Source organism: Mus pahari, chromosome 16 (genome assembly GCF_900095145.1).
Source record: "Mus pahari chromosome 16, PAHARI_EIJ_v1.1, whole genome shotgun sequence".
Taxonomy (NCBI): Eukaryota; Metazoa; Chordata; class Mammalia; order Rodentia; family Muridae; genus Mus; species Mus pahari.
The window spans coordinates 17,304,395-17,324,300 of NC_034605.1; the positions used below are offsets into that span (position 1 = coordinate 17,304,395).

Here is a 19,906-nt window from a genome sequence, read left to right on the forward strand (position 1 = left end):
AGAGAGAGAGAGAGAGAGAGAGAGAGAGAGAGAGAGAGAGAGAGAGAGAGCGAGCGAGCTGGGGGCCTAGAGATGTAGCTCAGTTAGTGCTGTTCTCTGAATTCATGAAGCCCTGGGTTCAACACAACTTAGGAAGTCAATTCAGGAGTATCAGGAGTAGTCCTGATATTTGGCTTGGCTACATAGTGAGTTTGAGACCACCTTAGGCTACATGAAACCCTGTGTCAAAAAATTTGTTATGCCAGGCAGTGGTGGTGCATGTCTTTAATTCTAGCACTCAGGAAGCAGAACAGGCAGAAGGCAGACCTCTGGGGGAAAATATGTATATATGTATATGTATACGTATGTGTATCTGTATCTGTATATGTTTAGCTGGGTAGGGGAAAATATGTATATATGTATATGTCTATTTATATGTATATGTTTAGCTGGGTAGGGCTCCCAGCACAGAGGTTGAGATAGGAGGTTCATTCCTGAATCCTGAATCAGGCCAGCCGAGGCTAGGCCACTGATTTCCTGGCCAACCTAGACTATATTGTACAAGGAGTTCTACTGCTGAGCTACATTCTCAACTTTTTCTTAAACTTTATTTCTGGTTATATTTATTTTAATTACTTTGAGGCCAGCTCCTACTGTCCTTGAGCATAATTGCTATCAGCATCTTACTCAGAGCAGGTGTAATTATCTTCAAGAGGCCTTCGATCTCAGACAAGTCCATGTTCCCCGACAGCAGGAGGAAGTGGAAAGATCTTTAGGCCCTCTGATTACTCCCTCTTGTACAAGCCCAAGCCCCTTCCAGCTTTATCTACTTCTGCCCCAGCTGACGGCTCTTCTGCTGCATAAGGACTCCAAAAGAAGGCCCGCTGCAGCTGTGCCCACTTGATCAGAGGCGTCTCAGCCTTCAGAGTTAGAAGTGAGTCTGTTCTCCGGTAGGCTGCTTGTGTAGCCAAGCCTGTCTTCCCAAGGGGCGAGAACAAAGCAAGCAGCAGTTCTGGGAAAGCAGGGACAGGGTTTATTGACACCAGGAGGAGGTGTGTGAATGAAGACCCAGTAGGGAAGGCACCTTGGGAGGATAGAAGGCTGGGGACAAGGCAGGTGGGACAGAATGGCTAGAAGTGAGGAGAGGGGGGAGCGGGCAAAGCAGGGCCTGGCGTTCCCACACAGAGGTTCCTTCTGCAGCCACAGGCTCCGGGCAAGCACAGGCTGCTGTGGTCTGTGAGAAAGCTTTCATTTACCTGCGGTAAAACTTTTAAAAAAAATTTGCATGTATTATCCATGTGTATTATACATAATTACATACTCTCTCTATAAAATCACACCAGCACTATATAATTATTACACATATATATGTGATTTATACAAAGTGAGGGTTGAACCTATTTAGTTAAAAAGAACCCTGATTCTGATGTCATTTCTCTTTGGGATTCTAAATGTACTATCTTTAGACAATGAGAACAGTAAATTGCAATAGGGTGTGGCAGTGCATGCCTGTAATTCTAGCACCTAGGAGACAGAGGCAAGGGAATCTCCCCAAGTTCAAGGCCACCTTGTCTACACAGTGAAAAACCCCGTGTTTTTTTTTTTTTTTTTTTTTTAAGTTGTAACAATTTTTGTCTCTGACCCCAAACTTTCATAGGCTTAGAGATGCCAAAATTGTGGGAATATTAAAATAGGTAACTTGGGAACTAGACAACTCCCCAACAGTATTCTGCGGAATGGGTAGGGCAATATCAGAAGCACTCATTGGGCGAGACCACATTAGCATCCTTTTCTCCCCAGAATACTCTGATTTAGGGTTTCCTTGTCTCGGTAAAGGACCTCAAGGCGGGAATCTGGCGGTAGGAACTGAAGCAGAGGCCACAGAGAAATAGTGGCTCACTCAGCCTGATCTCTTATACAACCGAAGACCACCTGCCCAGGGATGGAAATAGTCACCCACAATGGGTGGGGCTCTCCTACATGAATCATTAATAAAAAAAAAATGTGGCTGGGAAGAGGTAGCTCACACTTTTAATCTCATGGCTTGGCAGGGGTTTCTGTGAGTTCCAGGCCAGCCAAGGCTGCAGGGAGAGAGACCCTGTATCAAAATTTCAATAACTACAAAGTCTCACCAACTGGCCTACAGGCCCCTCTAATGGATACAGTTTCTCAGTTGAGGTTCCCTCCTCTCAGATGATTCAAGCTGTGTCAAGCTGACAAAAGCTAACCAATACAGTCTCCATGTGCAGGAGCCGTGAGCAGTTTGTGCAGAAGAGAAGTGGAGTCCATCTCAACAACCAGCTCTCAAGGTAAGGAATCCAGTCCTGTGAAAATCCTGCTCCAGGAAATAATTAATTCCTTCATGGGTGGAGCCCCTAGCGCTGGATTACTCCCCACCTGGCCCCACCTCTTAAAGTCACAGCACAGCAGCCCTTCTTACTTTGTTAACTGCTGTGCCCCTCAGCTAGAGAGAAGAACATTTAAGATGTTTTTATTTGCAGAGACCAGAGGACAACAAATGACAGCCAGCTCAAGTCCATCTTTTCTTGTCATTTGGAAATGGTTTTGCATTTTAAAATGGAAAGGCACTGCTCTGGTGAGAAAATTTATTAGAAGGGTTAAGAACTTATGGGGGCTGGAGAGATGCTTCTGCAGTTAAGAGCACTGACTGCTCTTCCAGAGGTCCTGAGTTCAATTCCCAGCAACCACATGGTGGCTCACAACCATCTGTAATGGGATCTGACGCCCTCTTCTGGTGAGTGTGAAGACAGCTACAGTGTACAGTGTACAGTGTACTCATATAAATAACATAAATAAATAAATTTAAAAAAAAAAAGAATTTTACCTTTTACCATCTGGCTGGCCCTCTATAGAAAAAGATTTCATCCCTGCTGGAAACAGTGCCTAGCACACAGTAGGTCTGAGCAAACGAAGGAACCTGATGAGTGCTTCCTTAAGGTCCATTGAAAGAACTCAAAACAGCACTGGGAAGGTGGCTCCAGGTAGAGTTTGATTTTCAAAGGCATATTCATGGGAGGGCCAGACAGCAGGGACTCCTCTTTATCAGAGGATGTGGGGATAGGGGGCCAGGAAAGGATACGGAATCAGAACGGAGTGGCCAGAAGAAGAAGGTAGTGTAACTGAAGGGAACTAGGGGTAGGGAATGGAACCAGCACTAACTCTAGCGTCTGGCAGAAGCCTCTTGCTGGCTAAGAAGGGAGCATTCAAGCGCAGGTAGCAGCATTAGCTTAAGGCCTTCCTCCCTTCCTGGTTGTCAGTCCGCAATTTTCCAGTCATCTCCTAGAAATGGAATTTACAGTGAAAGGACACCGACTCTTACCTAACCCTAACCCTTACGTAACCCCCATAGCCCTAGTGGCTCCTGGTTTTTATCTTATCAGATTGTAATTCAGAAGTCACCCCCGAAGGCACTCTCTAATCTCAGATGTGGAAAAGAGAAACAGATGGAGGAGGCGGAACCTGTTGAACAACAACATTCCAGAAGCTTCCAGAAGCTTCTAAGAAGTCACTTGGAGACACTCATGTCCTTTCTCTGAGCACCTTCCGGTCTTGAATAAGCTCCAGTTCTGCTCTTCCTGAAATTCTTTTAGGCTGTTTGACCACCATACCATGATTGTTTCCAGTTTTTGCCCAAGAAGAGTCTCTGATAAAGAACTCCAGAGGTTAGGCAAGTGACAGTAGAAAGCCAAGCTCCACCCTGGGTTGATGTTGATGCAACCAGATGTGGCAGGTGTAATACACACCCTGGTCCTCACCTAGAGGTGAGGGCAGGGACAGCAACTCAACACCTGCTTTGAGACTCAAGCATCTGACACGTTAAAGCCCAAGGCTTCCAACTGGACACACTGGCTTTTATAGAGCTCTAAACTCACTAGGTCTTCTAGGCCTCACAGGACCATGTAACTCCTGACCGTTTTAGAGTTGAGATGGTTGTGGTGACCTATGACCCACAGGCTACCTTGACTCTGTAGTCATGGCAACAAAATAAGCAAATGATACAATAGCCTTTTGCTAGCTCTGCCCATAGTGGTGGTAATAGGACTGTTGATATTGCATCTCAGAAGGGGGAAAGATGTCATAAACTCTCACCTGGGCCTGCAGGCACTGCTCGTCCTGTTTCCGTTCCAGCTGCTTGTGGGCTCAGGGGGAGTGGTGCTAAGCTATATAAGAAGTAGAAGGTTGGCTGAGGGTTAGCACTCCATTGATAAGTTGTCACATGCTATGATGGGACTTTTGGTGATCCAAGTGTCTTCATTAGGGTTCTATTGATGGATGAAACACCATGACCAAAAGCAATTAGGAGACGAAAGGATTTATTTCACTCCACAGAGTTAGTACATCATCAAAATCAGTCAGGAAAATAATTCAAATAGGGTAGGGATCTGGAGGCAGAAGCTGGTGCAGAGGCCATGGAGGAATGCTGCTTGCTGGCTTGCTCCCCATGGCTTGCTCAGCCTTCTTATACCCACGACCAACTGCCCAGGGTGGCCACCACCCCAATATCCTGGACCCTCCCACATCAAATTATTAATTAAGAAAATGTCCTACAGACTGATATTTAGGTATGTCTTATGGAGGCATTTTCTCAACTGAGATTCCCTACCCTCAGATATAACTCTAGCCTGCTTCAAGTTGACACAGACCTAGCCAGGACACGGTTTGAGTCCCCTGAGATCATGTAAGCAACATCTAGACATGGATAGAACTATATCTGCTGGAGAGTTACAGACAATTGTGAGCTGTCAGATGTGGCTGCTGGGAAGCAAACTTCTAGCCTCTGCAAGAACAATAGACAAACTTAACTGATGAATTATCTCTCGGCTCCCACCTTGCTTTTTGAGATAGAACCTCTCACTGACCCAGAAAGTTCCAAGAACAAACACTGGGATCTTCCTCCCTGGAGCCTACCTCCCTGGTGCTGGAATCACCAGCATGGATAACTGTACCTATCTTCATTTTTTAAACTTAAATTTTAGAAAGAAATGCTTATAGCATTGCAGACCAACAAAGACCTTTGTTTATACTAAGTGCATAATCTACCTTGAAGCTGTATCACTAGCCCACACTTTTTTTTTTTAAAACAAGGGTGTATTATGGAATTATGTGTCCTTTTGTTGCTAGTTATCAAATTATTCTTAAAAGCATCATTGATGCCTTTAGTGGGGACACATATCTGTAATCCCAGTACTTGGAACGCTGAGGCAGGATGGTTGCTGTGAGTTTGAGGCCAGCCTGGACTACATGAGCACCAGACAGGTCAACCTTAACAAAATATCACCTCAACAAAACAAAACAGTATTATTAAAGTTTCATTTTTTTTTTTGAAAATGGCCCTGTTAATTCTTTTTTTTTTTTTTAATTTATTTATTATTACACTGTAGCTGTCTTCAAACACTCCAGAAGAGGGAGTCAGCTCTTGTTAAGGATGGTTGTGAGCCACCATTTGGTTGCTGGGATTTGAACTCTGCACCTTTGGAAGAGCAGTCGGGTGCTCTTACCCGCTGAGCCATCTCACCAGCCCTAAAGTTTCATTTTTATTTTCATTTTAATGTGTGTGTGTGTGGTATGTGTGTGCATGTAATGTTTTACATGTGTAGGAGCATGTGGAAGGGTGCATGAGCACTTGCAGCACACGCCTGAGATTAGTAACAGGAAGCATCTTCAGTTAACCTTTCACCTTATTCATTAAGGCAAGGTCTCTCAATCAAATCCAGAGTTCATGGATCTGGTAAGTCTTACTAGACAGACTTCTCTGGGAACCTTTGTCTCCAGCTTCAGAGGTTAGAATTCCAGGTAGGCCACCACACCTGCCCGACATCTGTGTGGGTTCTGGGGATCATATAACTCTCCACACTCATGCTTGCAGGGCACACACTTTAACCTAATAAACCACCTCACGAGCCCCTTGCTTCACTTATTGAGACTGGGTTTCACGTAACCTCAGCTGGCTGCAAACCTTTCCATGTGATCAAGGATGACCTTGAACTCTTGTCCTGTCTCTATCTCCCAAGTGTCGGGATTACAGGTGTGTGGCATCATATCTGGCTTACTGAAGTCTTAAAAAGTGAACCCTTTTCATGTGCACACAGTGCCCTAGGGCTAGAACATCGATCCTTGGTCCAAAGAAAGAAAAAAAAAAAAGTCACAGGAAACAACTAGAGAAAAAGATCACACTAATATAAACTGTATCATTGCTTTGGCCCAGGCTGGCGTTGAGCACACTATGCAATTGAAGATGACCTTGGACTCTTGACCCTCCCGTCTCCACCTCCCAAGTGCTAGAATTTCAGGCGTATACCACCCTACCTGGCCTTTACATACATTTGGAAAATGTTCAGAGCACAGTTTATGATGCAGATTATGAGAAATATCTGTAACTCCTAAAGGAACAGGGGACACAGCCCCCAGCAGCAGAATCATGTCTCCCAGAGACAGGGCAACGTGAAGTGACTGCAGAGCTATAAATAGTGCCAGCCAGTTTACAGTACAGGCTGATGAAGTATGGAACCATAAACACACACAGAGTGTGGCTGTTAGCTATAAACACCGTACCAAATGCATCTACGTGTAGAGACTAAATTCTCTCTTTAGGTTGCAGAAACCTTGGCTGCTATGGAAAGGCAAGGTGGTGTGGCAGTTTTAGGGCTAAACAAAGCAAGTCTTAAGCCCTTGCTCTTTTGTTTCGTTTTTTTTTTTTTTTTTTTCTGTATAGCCCTGGCTCCCCTGGAACTCACTTTGTAGACCAGGCTGGCCTCGAACTCAGAAATCCGTCTGCCTCTGCCTCCTGAGTGCTGGGATTAAAGGCGTGCACCACCACGCCCGGCTGCCCTTGCTCTTTCACTAGCTGTGTGAGACTGGATGAGGCTCCCCAAATTCACCACATGGTTTGGCTGTAGCTTCACTAGGCTCCAGAGAGCACCAAGTAGAAGCCCCAAACCCTACAAGCAGCACCTCGCCTCACTTGCCTGTATATTTGTTGGGCCATTATCTTGCCCTTCTTCCCCCCACCCCCCACCCCAGGATATTGCCATTTTCTCACAAAAGGGATTATGTATTCATATCTATGGTATCCGACTCACCTGATACCTTCTCAGGAGATGTTGAGCTAATCAACATCACGACAACAACAACTTGTTCGGATAATAATGGAGGCTTGGCGTTAACTGGATTATATACTTTGTCTAATTTCAGGGATCACCTTATCTAACCCTCATAACAATTCCTCAATTGTCCCTGTGAATATCCCAATCAAATGATAGGGATACAGAAACTTTGTGCTCTTGCTATGCTTGTGCAGCCAGTAAAGGGGGGTGGGTGTGGTGGGAAGGTGGAGGAGGAGGCAGGCTCTGCTCCTACAGTCACCAAGAAACATTCCGCCGGCCAATAGGAGTTTCGGCAGCTGTCTGAGTACCAAAAAGGGAGAGAATCTGTGAGAGGGATAAACACATTCCAGGCTCTGACCACGGCTTCGGGACAGCCCTGATGTGTAATGAGTTTGGGATGGGGGTTGAAGGAAAAAAGAAAGGTTGCAGGTGGGAAAGGGCTGGTGAGCTCCTTTTCTTGGCCTCTACTGGGTCTCAGTGCTGTAGGGGGTCCATGCAGGGGAACCCGAGCCTCTGGACAAAATTCTCAGCGACTGAAACAAGGCAAGCTAAGGCCTAGGATCTTAAGACATCAGCCAGGCAGCGCACAGATGGCATGGGGTTGTCAGGGAGCTAGGAAGGACACCTGGGCATATGGAAGGGATCGGAGCTGCACAGTAGATCTGACAACAGACTTGAGCAAGGGGGATAATGTAGCAGCCCAGATGCAACTTAGTGTCGAGGTTTCAGGTCCACGCAGTGGTTGAGGGGCTCGCCATGTGTAAAGCCTTGAGTCTGAGTCTTCACACTGCAAATAAACTAATAACCAGCTGGGTGCAGTGGCTCATACTTGTAACCCCAGCATCCAGGAGTCTGAGGCTAGTAGGCTGCCATGAACTAAGGCCAGCCTGGACTATGTAATGAGACCCTGTCTCAAAACAAAACAAGGGTCTGGCCAGAGTGTTTGCCTAGCATGATAAAGCCCTAGGTTTCATCCCCATGCTGTGTGTGTTCCTGCATATCCAGAATTCTAGAGCTAGCTCAGCTGGGTAAAGCGTTGGCCATGCCAGCAGAAGGACCTGTTATTGAGAACCTAAGAGGAAATACCGAACACAGAACACTCCGTGCCTAGCAAGTTCTTGGTACCTGTTATTGCTGACCACTCAAGAGCATCAATGAAAGGGCATCCCCCATAGATCAATAACTTCATGCTCAGGAGCTGTGTTCCATTTGCCTCTTTCTTCATGGTCCAAGGCTCACATTCTCCATTAATCCCATCACACATAATTTTCTGTATACTGGAGAACCAATGGAGGTTCCAGACCTTTACTCTCAGCTGCTGGGAGGAAGCAGGGGCATCCTGTTGACCCCTCTGAGTCAAGGGTCGGATATCCCACCCCACCCCCATCCTCTTCCCTTGCTCTCAAAACTTGCACTAGTTTTTCAGCCTTCCAGTGGAATTCAACTTTAACTTCATTTCTTCTCGGTTTCATTCTTTCGTTCATGGCAATGTCTATTAATTTCCTCTCTATCTCAACCTCTTCCCTCCTCACGGGTCACCCCTAGCCCCCAACAGGCTTGTTCCAGTGGGTTTCTCTCTATATTTTCACTTAAGGTGCCAAACTAATGACCAACAGCTGACTGGAAATATTACTTAAAAGTTATCTTTATCGAGGACCGTCCAGGATTCTCTGAGTTTTTAGGGGAGCTCAGATTCTTGGATTTGTTATTCAGCTTTGCTAGGACCATCCCTCCCAAATTCTCTGTGCAGAGAGAGATGATCGGGTCCCTGGAACCTGCCCTGCTCCCACCTCCCACCTCCCACCTCCCAGGACCACCGTTCTCTAGCCTCTGATGAAACTGCATTGCTTCCAGAAAACCCACTTTGATTCCCAGCGCGCCACACAGAAGCTTTCTCTGGCCAATTACTCCAGTCCCAAACTGTTTTTATTGCTTGGAGTCCAAGAATATCTGACTTTGAATTGTGTCCCACACTTGTGACTTTGTCTGGCAGGTGTGGGCTCCTGTTTCCTGCGGAACCCTATAACTTAAGGAACCCAGAATCAGGAACTCGAAAAAATGCTCAATTAATGACTGGATGAGTAAAGGCACACACAGGCTTTTTGCTCATTTCGAGCATCCGCTCAGTCTCCTTTCTAGGGTGGGCTTTGTGTCGTCTCTGGACCCAGAGTGTTTTGTTTCTTGGTTGCCTGCTCTCCAGGAACTTGCCTAACTGCAGAATGCTGTTGCAGAGTTCCTTCTTTCTGGATAGGAGCCCACCGTCGGGTTGGATCCGGAATGCAGGGAACCAACGCCCACTGCGGCGCTGGGGGACCTCGGTGTCGCCCCTCTTCCTCCTGCTCGCTGCCATTGGTAGACGGGGCAGGCGGTGTGGGCGGGCCCTCCCCCGTAGCCCCTTGGTTCTCCTCCCCATTTCCAGGGGTGGGGACGACGGGAGGCGGGAGGTGAGGAGGGACTGCGGAGGGGCACAGGGTTATATCTCCGCCTCCTCCGCCTGAACTGTTAAACCGCCGGGATTGCGGGACCACAGTTGGGAAACATGCTGGACGCGAACGGCTGTAGTTGGACGATGTGGACGTGGGCGCTGCTGCAGCTGCTGCTACTAGTGGGGCCCGGAGGCTGCCTGAATCGCCAGGAGCTCTTCCCCTTCGGCCCTGGGCAGGGGGACCTAGAGCTGGAGGCCGGGGACGACGTAGTGTCCCCCTCCCTGGAACTGATAGGAGAACTGAGCTTCTATGATCGTACGGACATCACGTCGGTCTATGTGAGTTGGGGCCGGGTGGGGAGGAAGGCCAGGCTATGCTGGGGGCGCCAGTCCAGAGAGACAGATGTGGAACTTGGGTGTCGCCCTCGGGGACCCGAGTGCTAGCTGTCCCGGTGCGGGGGTCACCGTTGAATCTGCGCATCTAGAGAATCGCATTGCCTGTCTGTCACTCCAGTAGCACTCGAAGTCTAGGGTGGCATCTGCCTCCGGGATCCACTCATCTCTGCGTGCGCCCTGCCAGGACCTGGGGACCTCGAGTATAGTTTTCCTTCTCGATTCTGTGTGCTTCTCGCCTTCCTACTGGGACAGGTCCCAGTACCCTGCAGCGCAATGGCCAGAGTTGGGTTGTATCCTGCGAGCGCGCCTAGGGACTCTGCCTATGGCAAGCTAGAAAGGACAGAGGAACCCTCTTGCTCCGCCCCAGAGTTCAGTGGACAGCCCCTGCATCTGTGTGCGTGGGTTCTGGCTACGTCTTGGCAGAGATTCTGCTCTCTTAGTTGGGCTGGTTTCAGAGTACAGAGGTCAGGACTGAGAACGTAGGGCGCCCCGGTGATCCAATTTCCTGTGGCTGAGGGTGTCACCCAGGGGCTTCAGATGAGGAGCGGGACTTCATGACCTTTTAGCTCCCTTGAACCTCCCCAGTGCTGGCAGGGCCTGGGTGCGCTGTCAGCCTGGTCAAGCCCTTTCGTGCTGCTCCGGCACACCATGTGGATTTGATATAAAGCCTGTGTGCATTCCACAAGTGTGTTGGGGGGGGCTACACAGACTGCGGGGGAGTGGCTATTCTCTCAGCCTGGCCTGGGCAGATAGCATGGGGCAACACCCACGTGCAGCTTGTCAGCTTTGCCTAGAAAGAATGGGTCACACCCACAAGGAGCTCTCACCCTTTGCTGGCTGGTTGCCCTGACCCCACCGTGGGAAGCCTGGAGAAGCCTATAGACTTTAGCATGCTTTGAAATACATATAATAAAATCCTCCACCTTACCAAAGAAAACAACGTGATGGAAAAGCACACAAATATTAAAGCATATACACCAATTTTATGTAGTATTGAGGCTTCTCCATCTTTCCCAGCTGCACTCCCCACCCCCACCCCCGTTAGGGATATGTTAGGGAGGAGTTAGGAATCAAAACCAGGACTTCCTGCATGAAAGATAAGAACTCTACCAACTGCACTACATACTGGCCCCTCTTGTTTCCTTTTAAACCACACTAAGTATAGTGGTAGCCTGAGCAATGGGTTTGGTAACTATCAAAAAGGGTGGATCTGAGAAGCGATCTGAGGTGTATCAATAGTGTCTGTCAGATTCCACACGAGGCAAGAAAGTGAGTAGGGGCCATAATGGTACTTGCCTGAAATCCCACACTTGGGAGGTAAGACCAGGAAGATCTGGAGTCAGGCCAACCTGGACTGTGGAGTTTGTCTTTAAAAGCCAGGAAATAGCCTGTGAGGTGACTCACTGGGTAAAAGGCACTTTATTTGTCAATCCTGACAACCTAATTTCATACCCCCCACCCCTAGGACCCACATAGTGAAAGAAGAAAACTGACTTATCCAAGTTCTCCTGTGGGTCGTGGGTTGATCCACCTCGCCCCCTCCCATTCCCCTCACTCCTTCTCCCGATTTTAAAAAAACTCCCCAAACAAGCAAAGCACCAGACCAAACAAGCCAGAGACAGAGCTAGGGGTCAAGAGACTTCAGCCTGATTTAACTCTGGTGCCGGAAGCCACCATGGAAGCCAGATGGAGAATATCCTGTGTCTCGCAGACACTCAAGCCTCGAGCTAACAGTCGCGGAGAGGAAGGAAGCCTGGAGACATTGGTTTACAAAGGGAAAGAGTAAATATACACATACATGGACTGGAGGTGGTGGCACAGGCTTGCAATCTCAGCACCGAGGAGGAGGGAGGAGTAGGGGGATGTTGGGTTTGAGTTTGAGGATATCCTGGGGTACAAGAAACTCTCTCAATAAGCAAACAGAACTAAGATGATTTTGGAGTTCCAAAAATGACAGCGATCCTTAATAATGCTCCAAAGAGGTAATTTCCTAAGTGTGGCCCAGGGACCTCTGAGGTCAAGGAATTCAAAAGATGGAGATTATTTTACAGAATGCTAAGTTTATTGCTTTCATCTCCCCCCCCCTTATTTGTATTTTATGCATGTGGGAGTTTGCTTGCACGTATGACTGAGCACCACATATGTGTAGTGCCAGAAGAGGGAAACAGATTCCCCTCTGGGACTGGGGTTCCCATCTCTGTGTTGGGACTGGAACCTGGGTTAAATGTTCTTAACTCATCTCTCCAGCCCGTTATTTATTTTTATTAAGCATTGTGATGATGGTGATGACGATGCAGATGATGCAGATGCATCTGGGCACATATGTGTGCATGTGTACATATGGGTACATGTTTGGAGCCTAGAGGATGACCTTCCTTAGGAATGGTTTTTCTTCTGTTGCTATGAGCTGCAGGGATGGGATTTAGGTAACTCAAGACTTCAGGCTGTGAGACAAGATGCTGTGTCATCTTGCTGACCCCAAAGGCTTTTAGACTTTAGTTGTTCAGGAATGTATGATGGAGTTCACTAGGGACTGCATGGTACCCACATGTCTGTTCCTACAGGTCAAATATACAAGCATCTATCTGCCTTCTATATAGTTGGACATCAGGTTGATTTGCAGACATGTGAAGCAAAAAATCTCATCTCTTCATATACTTCATGATGTGTATTTTTAAAAAGATTTATTTATTTATTTATTTAATGTATATGAGTACACTGTAGCTGTCTTCAGACACACCAGAAGAGGGCATCAGATCCCATTACAGATAGTTGTAAGCCACTATGTGGTTGCTGGGAATTGAACTCAGGACCTGTGGAAGAGTGCTATCTCTCAAGCTCTCTCCAAATGTATTTTTGGTTGGGACTATAATCACCTGCATTAAAATAATGCTGTTTTTGTTAACATGTAACAAATTCATTATTAAAGTGTTGTAAGTATTTAACTTGATCTTTGCTTCCCCTTTCCATATGATTAAATGTTGTTTATGGTCTTGGGAGAATCTTCAAAACTGTTAAATGTTTAAAGGGCTTCTGAAGGCAAATGCCTGAGGGCTGGTCATATATATGTAAATATCAAGACATTGAGTATAAGGGCAGGAAGAAAGCATTGTTGGGAATGTCTTCCAGAAGAGGCAGACGCCATGTTGGATACTAGCGCCCTCCTGTGGACCTCATCAGAATCCCTTCCTGCTTCATGATGTGTGAGTCCCTAGAGGAATGGTCCTGAATGGTCATCATTAGAGTCCAGCCAATAAAACCAGTTATTCACCAGATCCCATCCAGGGCACTAAAGCACTGGAAATTTCAGAGTCTTGCTGCCGTGGTCCATGAAACTTAAACTCCCTGGGTGAGAGTTTTTTTTAAAAACTATTGTAAAGTTGTTCCGAGTAATGAAAACATTTCCTGCCTTTGACCGGAACCTTGTCGCAGTTTGTATGCTTGCTGTCATGTTGACTGGCCACCCTCATTGGGTGTGTAACGCAATGGAATAATTTCTAGGACATGATTTTAGTGATTATTAAATTACTTGCCTGTGAGTCATAAAGATGGATAAGCAAATTAGATATGATTTAATATTTCAGTCTGTTTTGTTCAAAAAACCTTCCACACAGTTGGAAATAGACTATCTGTAGCAACAAAAAGATTGTGGGCTAACGAGCTTGCCCTGCAACTGTGAGGACTGGGGTTTGAGTCCCCGGAACCCAGGGGAGAAAAGGCAGGCATAGCAGCAAGCCTGCAACCTCAGCAGTTTGCGGAGGCAAAGCCAGAGGATTCCTGGGTCTTGCTGGCCCATGTTTCTAGCCCAGTCAGCAAACCCAGGTTCAGTGACAGACACTGTCTCAAAAAGTAAGGTGGAAAGTGACAGAACAAGACAACTGATACAGACATCTGGCTTCCAAACGCACAGGACCATGTGCCTATACAGACGTGCATATACATGTACACACAGAAATGTACTGTATACAGTATATACGAGTATACTCATGTGCATGAACACATAGGAGCACACACAACCTTCCAGTGGTTCATGGGTAATACTGCTGAATTTACTACCTCACAGGACCTTCAGGACTGCTATCTGAAGCTGCTCAGGATGTTCCACCCTCAGGGGCTCTGGCCCGGGAAGGAAGATGGCTATTTTAGCCCGTCTTAAACCCTGATCAAGCACCCTTTTCCTGGGACTGTGATTCCTAGATGAAAAACATGTGCTGCTCATTTTCCTCAGGTTTCCCAGTGGTTGAGCAATGACTGTGGTTGAATCTCAGAATCCAAGAGTATTAATTCCATCAGGGACTGAAATATAATTGACTAATTATAGTGACCAACTTCTCTTTTTTCCCCCATTTTTCTTTTCTTTTTTTAATTAGATACTTTATTTACATTTCAAATGTTATCCCCTTTCTTGGTTTCCCCTCCAAAAATCCCCTATCCTCTCCCCCCCCCCCCACACACACCCCTGCTCACCAACCCACCCACTCCCACTTCCTGGCCCTGGCATTCCCCTATACTGGGGCATAGAACNTTCACAGGACCAAGGGCCTCNCCTCCCATTGATGACCNACTAGGCCATCCTCTGCTACATNTGCANCTNGAGCCATGANTCCCACCATGTGTTTTCTTTGGTTGGTGGTGTAGTCCCAGGGAGCTCTGGGGTTACTGGTTAGTTCATATTGTTGTTCCTCCTAGGGGGCTGCAAACCCCTTCAGTTCCTTGGGTCCTTTCTCTAGCTCCTTCATTGGGGACCCTGTGCTTAGTCCAATGGATGGCTGTGAGCATCCACTTCTGTATTCGTCAGGCACTGGCAGAGCCTCTCAGGAGACAGGTATATCAGGCTCCTGTCAGCAAGCTCTTGTTGGCATCCACAATAGTGTCTGGGTTTGGTGGTTGTATATGGAATGGATCCCCAGGTGGGGCAGTCTCTGGATGGTGACCAACTTCTAATGGAAGCCAAATCATTATTCTGATAAAGTAGCAGATTAACGGAATGAAGAAGTTTGAAAAATATTGTCCCCAGATTAATTTTATTTGGGATTTTCAATACTTTTTCTTTCGTATGGTGGGACAAGCCTGTCATAATGCCATCACTCCATGAGGCATCAAGCCAACCTGTGCTGCATAGTGAGTCCAAAGATAGCCTGGACTAGAGAGTAAGACCTTACTTCAAAAGCCTGAAATAAAGACTTGTTGCTATTATTTTTAGTAACCTGATGGCTAATTGCACTTACTTTCTCAGGACATTAGTACCATTTTTATTTTGAACCAGGGTCTCATGTGGCTCAGACTGGCTTTGAACTTCTGATGTGTCTACCAAGGAATGAATTCCTGATCCTTTTGCCTCTATGTCTTGAATGGTAGTATTACAGGTATGCACTGCCGTATTTACTTTATGTAGTGCTAGGGTCTGAACCCTGGGATCTTATGCATGCTAGGCAAACATTCTACTAACTGAGCATGTATTCTCAGCCCCATCTGTGTGTGTGTATGTGTGTGTGCACATGTATATGCAATACTCCAATGTTAAGCTCCACTATCCATTCATTCTACAGGTATTATTATTATCATTATCATTATTTTGTTTATTGACAGGGTCTCTCTACATAGCCCTGACTGCCTGGAACTCACTCTGTAGACCAAGCTGGCTTGGAACTCACAGAGATCTATCTGCCTTTGCCTCCTAAGTGCTGGGATCAAAGGTGTGTACCCAGCTTTAATTAACTTCTTAATGTGCTAGGCGAAGTCTGAGGCTTGTGATAGACTGAAAACACGACCAGCCTTCCATGCCCACAGTGTTATGTCATGAGACAGGTGACATTCAGCCAATGATCACCCTGATAATAGGACTGTTACCACGTGCTGTGCTGCATCCTCTGAGGCAGAAGTTCATGTAGGAACCATTTGGAGCAGGGCCCAGACTAGTGGAGAAGTCTAGAAATGCTCCCCATCATAGTTAAGAGACAGGGGCATGGTCCAGATATGGAGGTATTGCTCCTCGTGAAACCCAGGCAAGAGCCAGGAATGGAGCTCGACAGGGACGGATGCTCATACAGGCTGCAGTCAGTGCTTATAACAGACCTTGGGTCCCAGCCGGCAGAGCTCCATGCTTTTCATTTGTAGTTGATAACTTCATACTGTTCCCAGTGGGTATGCACCGGTCTGGCCTGCCTCTTAGCCGTCATGCTATAGCCTGCCCTCCTAGTGTGGGCTCTATACTCGTGCCTTCTTTCCCTCTCTGCACCCATTCCATGTAGATCTTTTACAATTTTAAAAATTGTATTAGTTATTATTACTGTCTGTGTCTGTCTGCATGTGGTATGCTTGTGTGAGTGTAGGTAAGCTAGTACCACTGAATGGGGAGAGGTCAGAGGCTACTTTATGGGGTCCATTCTCCCCTTCCACCATGGGCTCCAGTCACCAGGCTAGTGTGGCAAAGGTTTTTACTTTCATGGCCCCAGCTAGGTATTGGCACTTCTTTTCTATCTGGAACAACACACATGCTGTCTCCCAGAGGTGCCCCATCCTGCTGCTAGCTCTCAGGCCTCATGCATCCTTTCTAAGAGGGCTCCATATTTTCCCATTCCTTGAGGCATGCTGGAAAGATGTGAACAAATGTCTGATCTCCAGATGTGGCCCCTAGAACAGACAAACGAAATGATTCCACCCAAGTCTAGCTCAGCAAACCAACCAGTTTGGGGGGGGGGGTTGCTTACAGACACATGGGTTCCTAAAACACAACAAAACAAAACAAAACAAAACAAAACAAAAACCAGTCATTAAAAAGCCCACCTAACATGGGCAGTCACAAAAACTGTATCCATTGAGCTTCTGCACAACTTGCAGATTGCTTCACCGAAGAGTCTCTGCACATCAATTGTTTACTGTTCATATAAGCTTAGGGACTGGCATCTTGTGAGTCTTGTAAGTTTCCTGAACTTGCTGAACCTCGTATGTTTTAAGAATGAAACATTTCATTTGGGAGGAATATTTTGGGAAGGAATACCTTGGTCTTTCCTTTGCTTGCTTCCCTGTCTTCACAGATAATCTGAGCCCTATGGGGACAGGGATTTACTGTCACATGACAGTCATTTCCAACACTCAGGTGTGTGTGTGGACAGGTGGCCATAGTGAGTGCTGTGGAGCTAAGCAATACACAAATGACTGCTGGACTCTTACTTTTTCACTTTAGTCTATAAAGCAAAAGGAGTCACATGACATTTCTAAGTAAGCTAGTGACATGGTGTGTGTGTGTGTGTCTGTGTGTCTGTGTGTGTTCGTGTGTATGTGTGTTTGCAGCAGTATAGGGAACAGAGGGCTGTATGGGCCAGTTTATGTATAGACAACATGACAATGAGATGGATACCTTGCATGGATCAGGATGATTGATGCTAGACATGGGTGGGAGCATAAGTCAACAAAAGATGGCTGACACTGGATGTCTGGGGAACCCCAGAGTAATCAGAGATGTAAACTGTTATATGAACTATTCCTGGCGGAATGTTGCCTTTGTGTAGGCTTTGTATAAATATGGCCTTGAGGTCAGGAGTCTGTGTCTGTCTGTTGTCCAGTGTGTTTACCTCATTGAGGCTTGTCAGGTCTGTAGTCTGTGGCTTAGGTGTGCTGGTATATGCCTGGATATCTGCAGGAGATCACATGCCTCGTGAGTGGTCCTTGTGATGGTCCCTTGCCAGGAGTGACTAGAGTATGCTGCATTTGCCTGTGACTAGGGACATCCTCTTCAATGGCCCGACCCCCTGTAACCCTGTTCTTTTCCCAACTCAGAGGTCAATATGAACTTGGAATCTACCAATTGGCTAGACTGGCTGGCTAGGGAGCTCCAGGAATCCTGCTGGCCCCACCGCTCAGAGCTGGGGTTACTGGCACAGGCTTTTAGGTAGGTGCTAGGGATCTGAACGCAGGTCCTCCTGAGTGCTTGGCAGACACTTTGCTGTTGGGCCAGCTCCCCAGCCTCTAGAACTATTTTCTTCAACAAATAAGATAGCATAGGAGTCAAAGGAGCAGAGAAAAACCTGTAAAAGTTCAAAGAGACTTCAGAGAATATTAATCCTGGTTGGAGCCTGATTAAAACAATCTGGCCACACAAAGACCTCTTCCAGACAAACTGCAATTTTCTTTTTTCTTTCTTGCTGTGTCGAGAGTCAAGCACAGGGCCTCACAGTTTAACTGCTCAAAAGCGCTGGCAGGTAGGATACTAGGGTATCCAGGATTTCATTTAAAATACCCCCCAAAAAGCAGAGCATGGTGATCCATGCCTGTAATCCCAGCATTCAGGAGGCAGAGGCAGGAGGATCACTGCAAATTTAAAGCCAGTCTAGGCTATATGATGAGACCTCATCCCAAAGCCAAACATAACAATCACCACCAAAAGCCCCCTGCCCTCAAAAAAACTTAAAAGAAAACATAAAGACAGGTTGAAGAAATTCTAGCCAGTTTGGGCCTGACTTACATAGCTCTGACAGGCCTTGCCCTTCTCTCTAATTCCCTCTGCCTTGCTAAAAACTGTTAGATTATATTCATAAAGCTAGTCAGCAAGGTCTGTTCCCTTATTTGGCTGCTTCCTCCTCCTGAGGCTGACTACCAGGGTTCAGTCATCAGAATATTGAAGACCAGCAATCGAAAGCCCCCTTTGGTTCACCTAATTAACATTTCCAATTAAAATTAAACACCTCATCCTGACCCAGGGTTTCCCCTTTTGCTTGTATAAAGTGCCATTTTATGGGCCACATCTGGGCTACATCTGTCTCCTCTCTATACACTACCTAGAGGCAGTCCTTTGTCCTCCAAGACAAATTCCCCTTCCCCTCACTCCCTTCCCCTTCTTCCTTGTCCTTTATCTTCGCTGCCTTTGTCTCTTAATCCCAGTTCTCATTCCCTCTGGGACAAACAAACCTCCTTTGTGCTGAGAACATGGTCTTGGGTGTCCTGAGCTGATGCACGTATATGGCAGGAACAGAAGAAAATAAGAACGATAATGTGCTAGGAATTGCAAGAGCTATTGATGGATGGATGTGTGCTTGGGAGGGGTTTGGGGTAAGTTTATACTCTAGGTTGTTTGAAAATTCTCCTAAAACAGTAGTGTTTTAACAAAAATGTTTTTGAAAAACTATTCTGCCACCCAACTGGAAAGAGGAACTTTAGAGGGTAGAGAGGCGGGGAAGTGAATTCTGAGGCTGGAGACCAGTTGCCAGGGTCAAGGTAAGGGGTGTGGTAGGGTAGGGTCGGTCAATGGTTGAGCCAGACTCTGTGCTGATGGAAACAGCGGGCTTGTTAGTACTGTGTGCATTTGATATTTTCAGCAGCCCCGGGAAGGGCTCAGGCAGGAGCTGTTCCGTCCATAGTATGCAGAAACATACACGCCCAAGGGTGTGACCACTGTTGTCTCTTTCAGCCCCCAGCCCAGTGTTCTTTATACCATGTCCTCCTCCTCCCTCCCTCCCTCCCTCCTTCCCTCTCTCTTTCTTTCTCTTTTTCTTTCTTCGAACACATAAAGTTTCAAACACATAAAGAGGCAAGAGGCACCATGACTCTTGTGGACACCATGACTTGCTAACCTTTTCCAATGTTCATTCCCAGCCAGGGTGGATAAATTCCATACTTATTTCACGGAAGTATCCAGAATAAACCATGTTCTTCATGGTATATCAGCAGCAAATAGCACCTGTGTACCTGCTCCTGTGGGTGACTCTATTGACTCTTGAAATGGGAACCAGTCAGGGGCATGGTTGAGTTGTTGGTAGAAAGAGATCTCTATTGAGAGAAGAGTTGATTAATCTGGCTGTGATTGGGCAAACTTTTAATCCTTTAATCCCAGCACTGGGAAGGCAGAGGCAGAGGCAGAGGCAGAGGCAGAGGCAGAGGCAGAGGCAGAGGCAGAGGAGGCAGAGGCAGAGGAGGCAGAGGCAGAGGCAGAGGAGGCAGAGGCAGAGGAGGCAGAGGCAGAGGCAGGGGCAGGGGCAGGGGCAGG

The 19,906-nt window shown here is 46.8% G+C and overlaps 1 protein-coding gene across 1 annotated transcript in view; it reads left to right on the top strand.

Annotated features, from left to right (window-relative positions):
* The first annotated feature begins 9,552 nt into the window (after positions 1-9,552).
* Positions 9,553-19,906, top strand: part of Nid1 (nidogen 1) — a 75,715-nt gene continuing 65,361 nt past the window's right edge. The window contains exon 1 of the mRNA XM_021215559.2: positions 9,553-9,867. Within this exon, the coding sequence (XP_021071218.1) occupies positions 9,643-9,867 (225 nt within the window). The 5' untranslated portion in view covers positions 9,553-9,642. The remainder of the gene's footprint in view (positions 9,868-19,906) is intronic.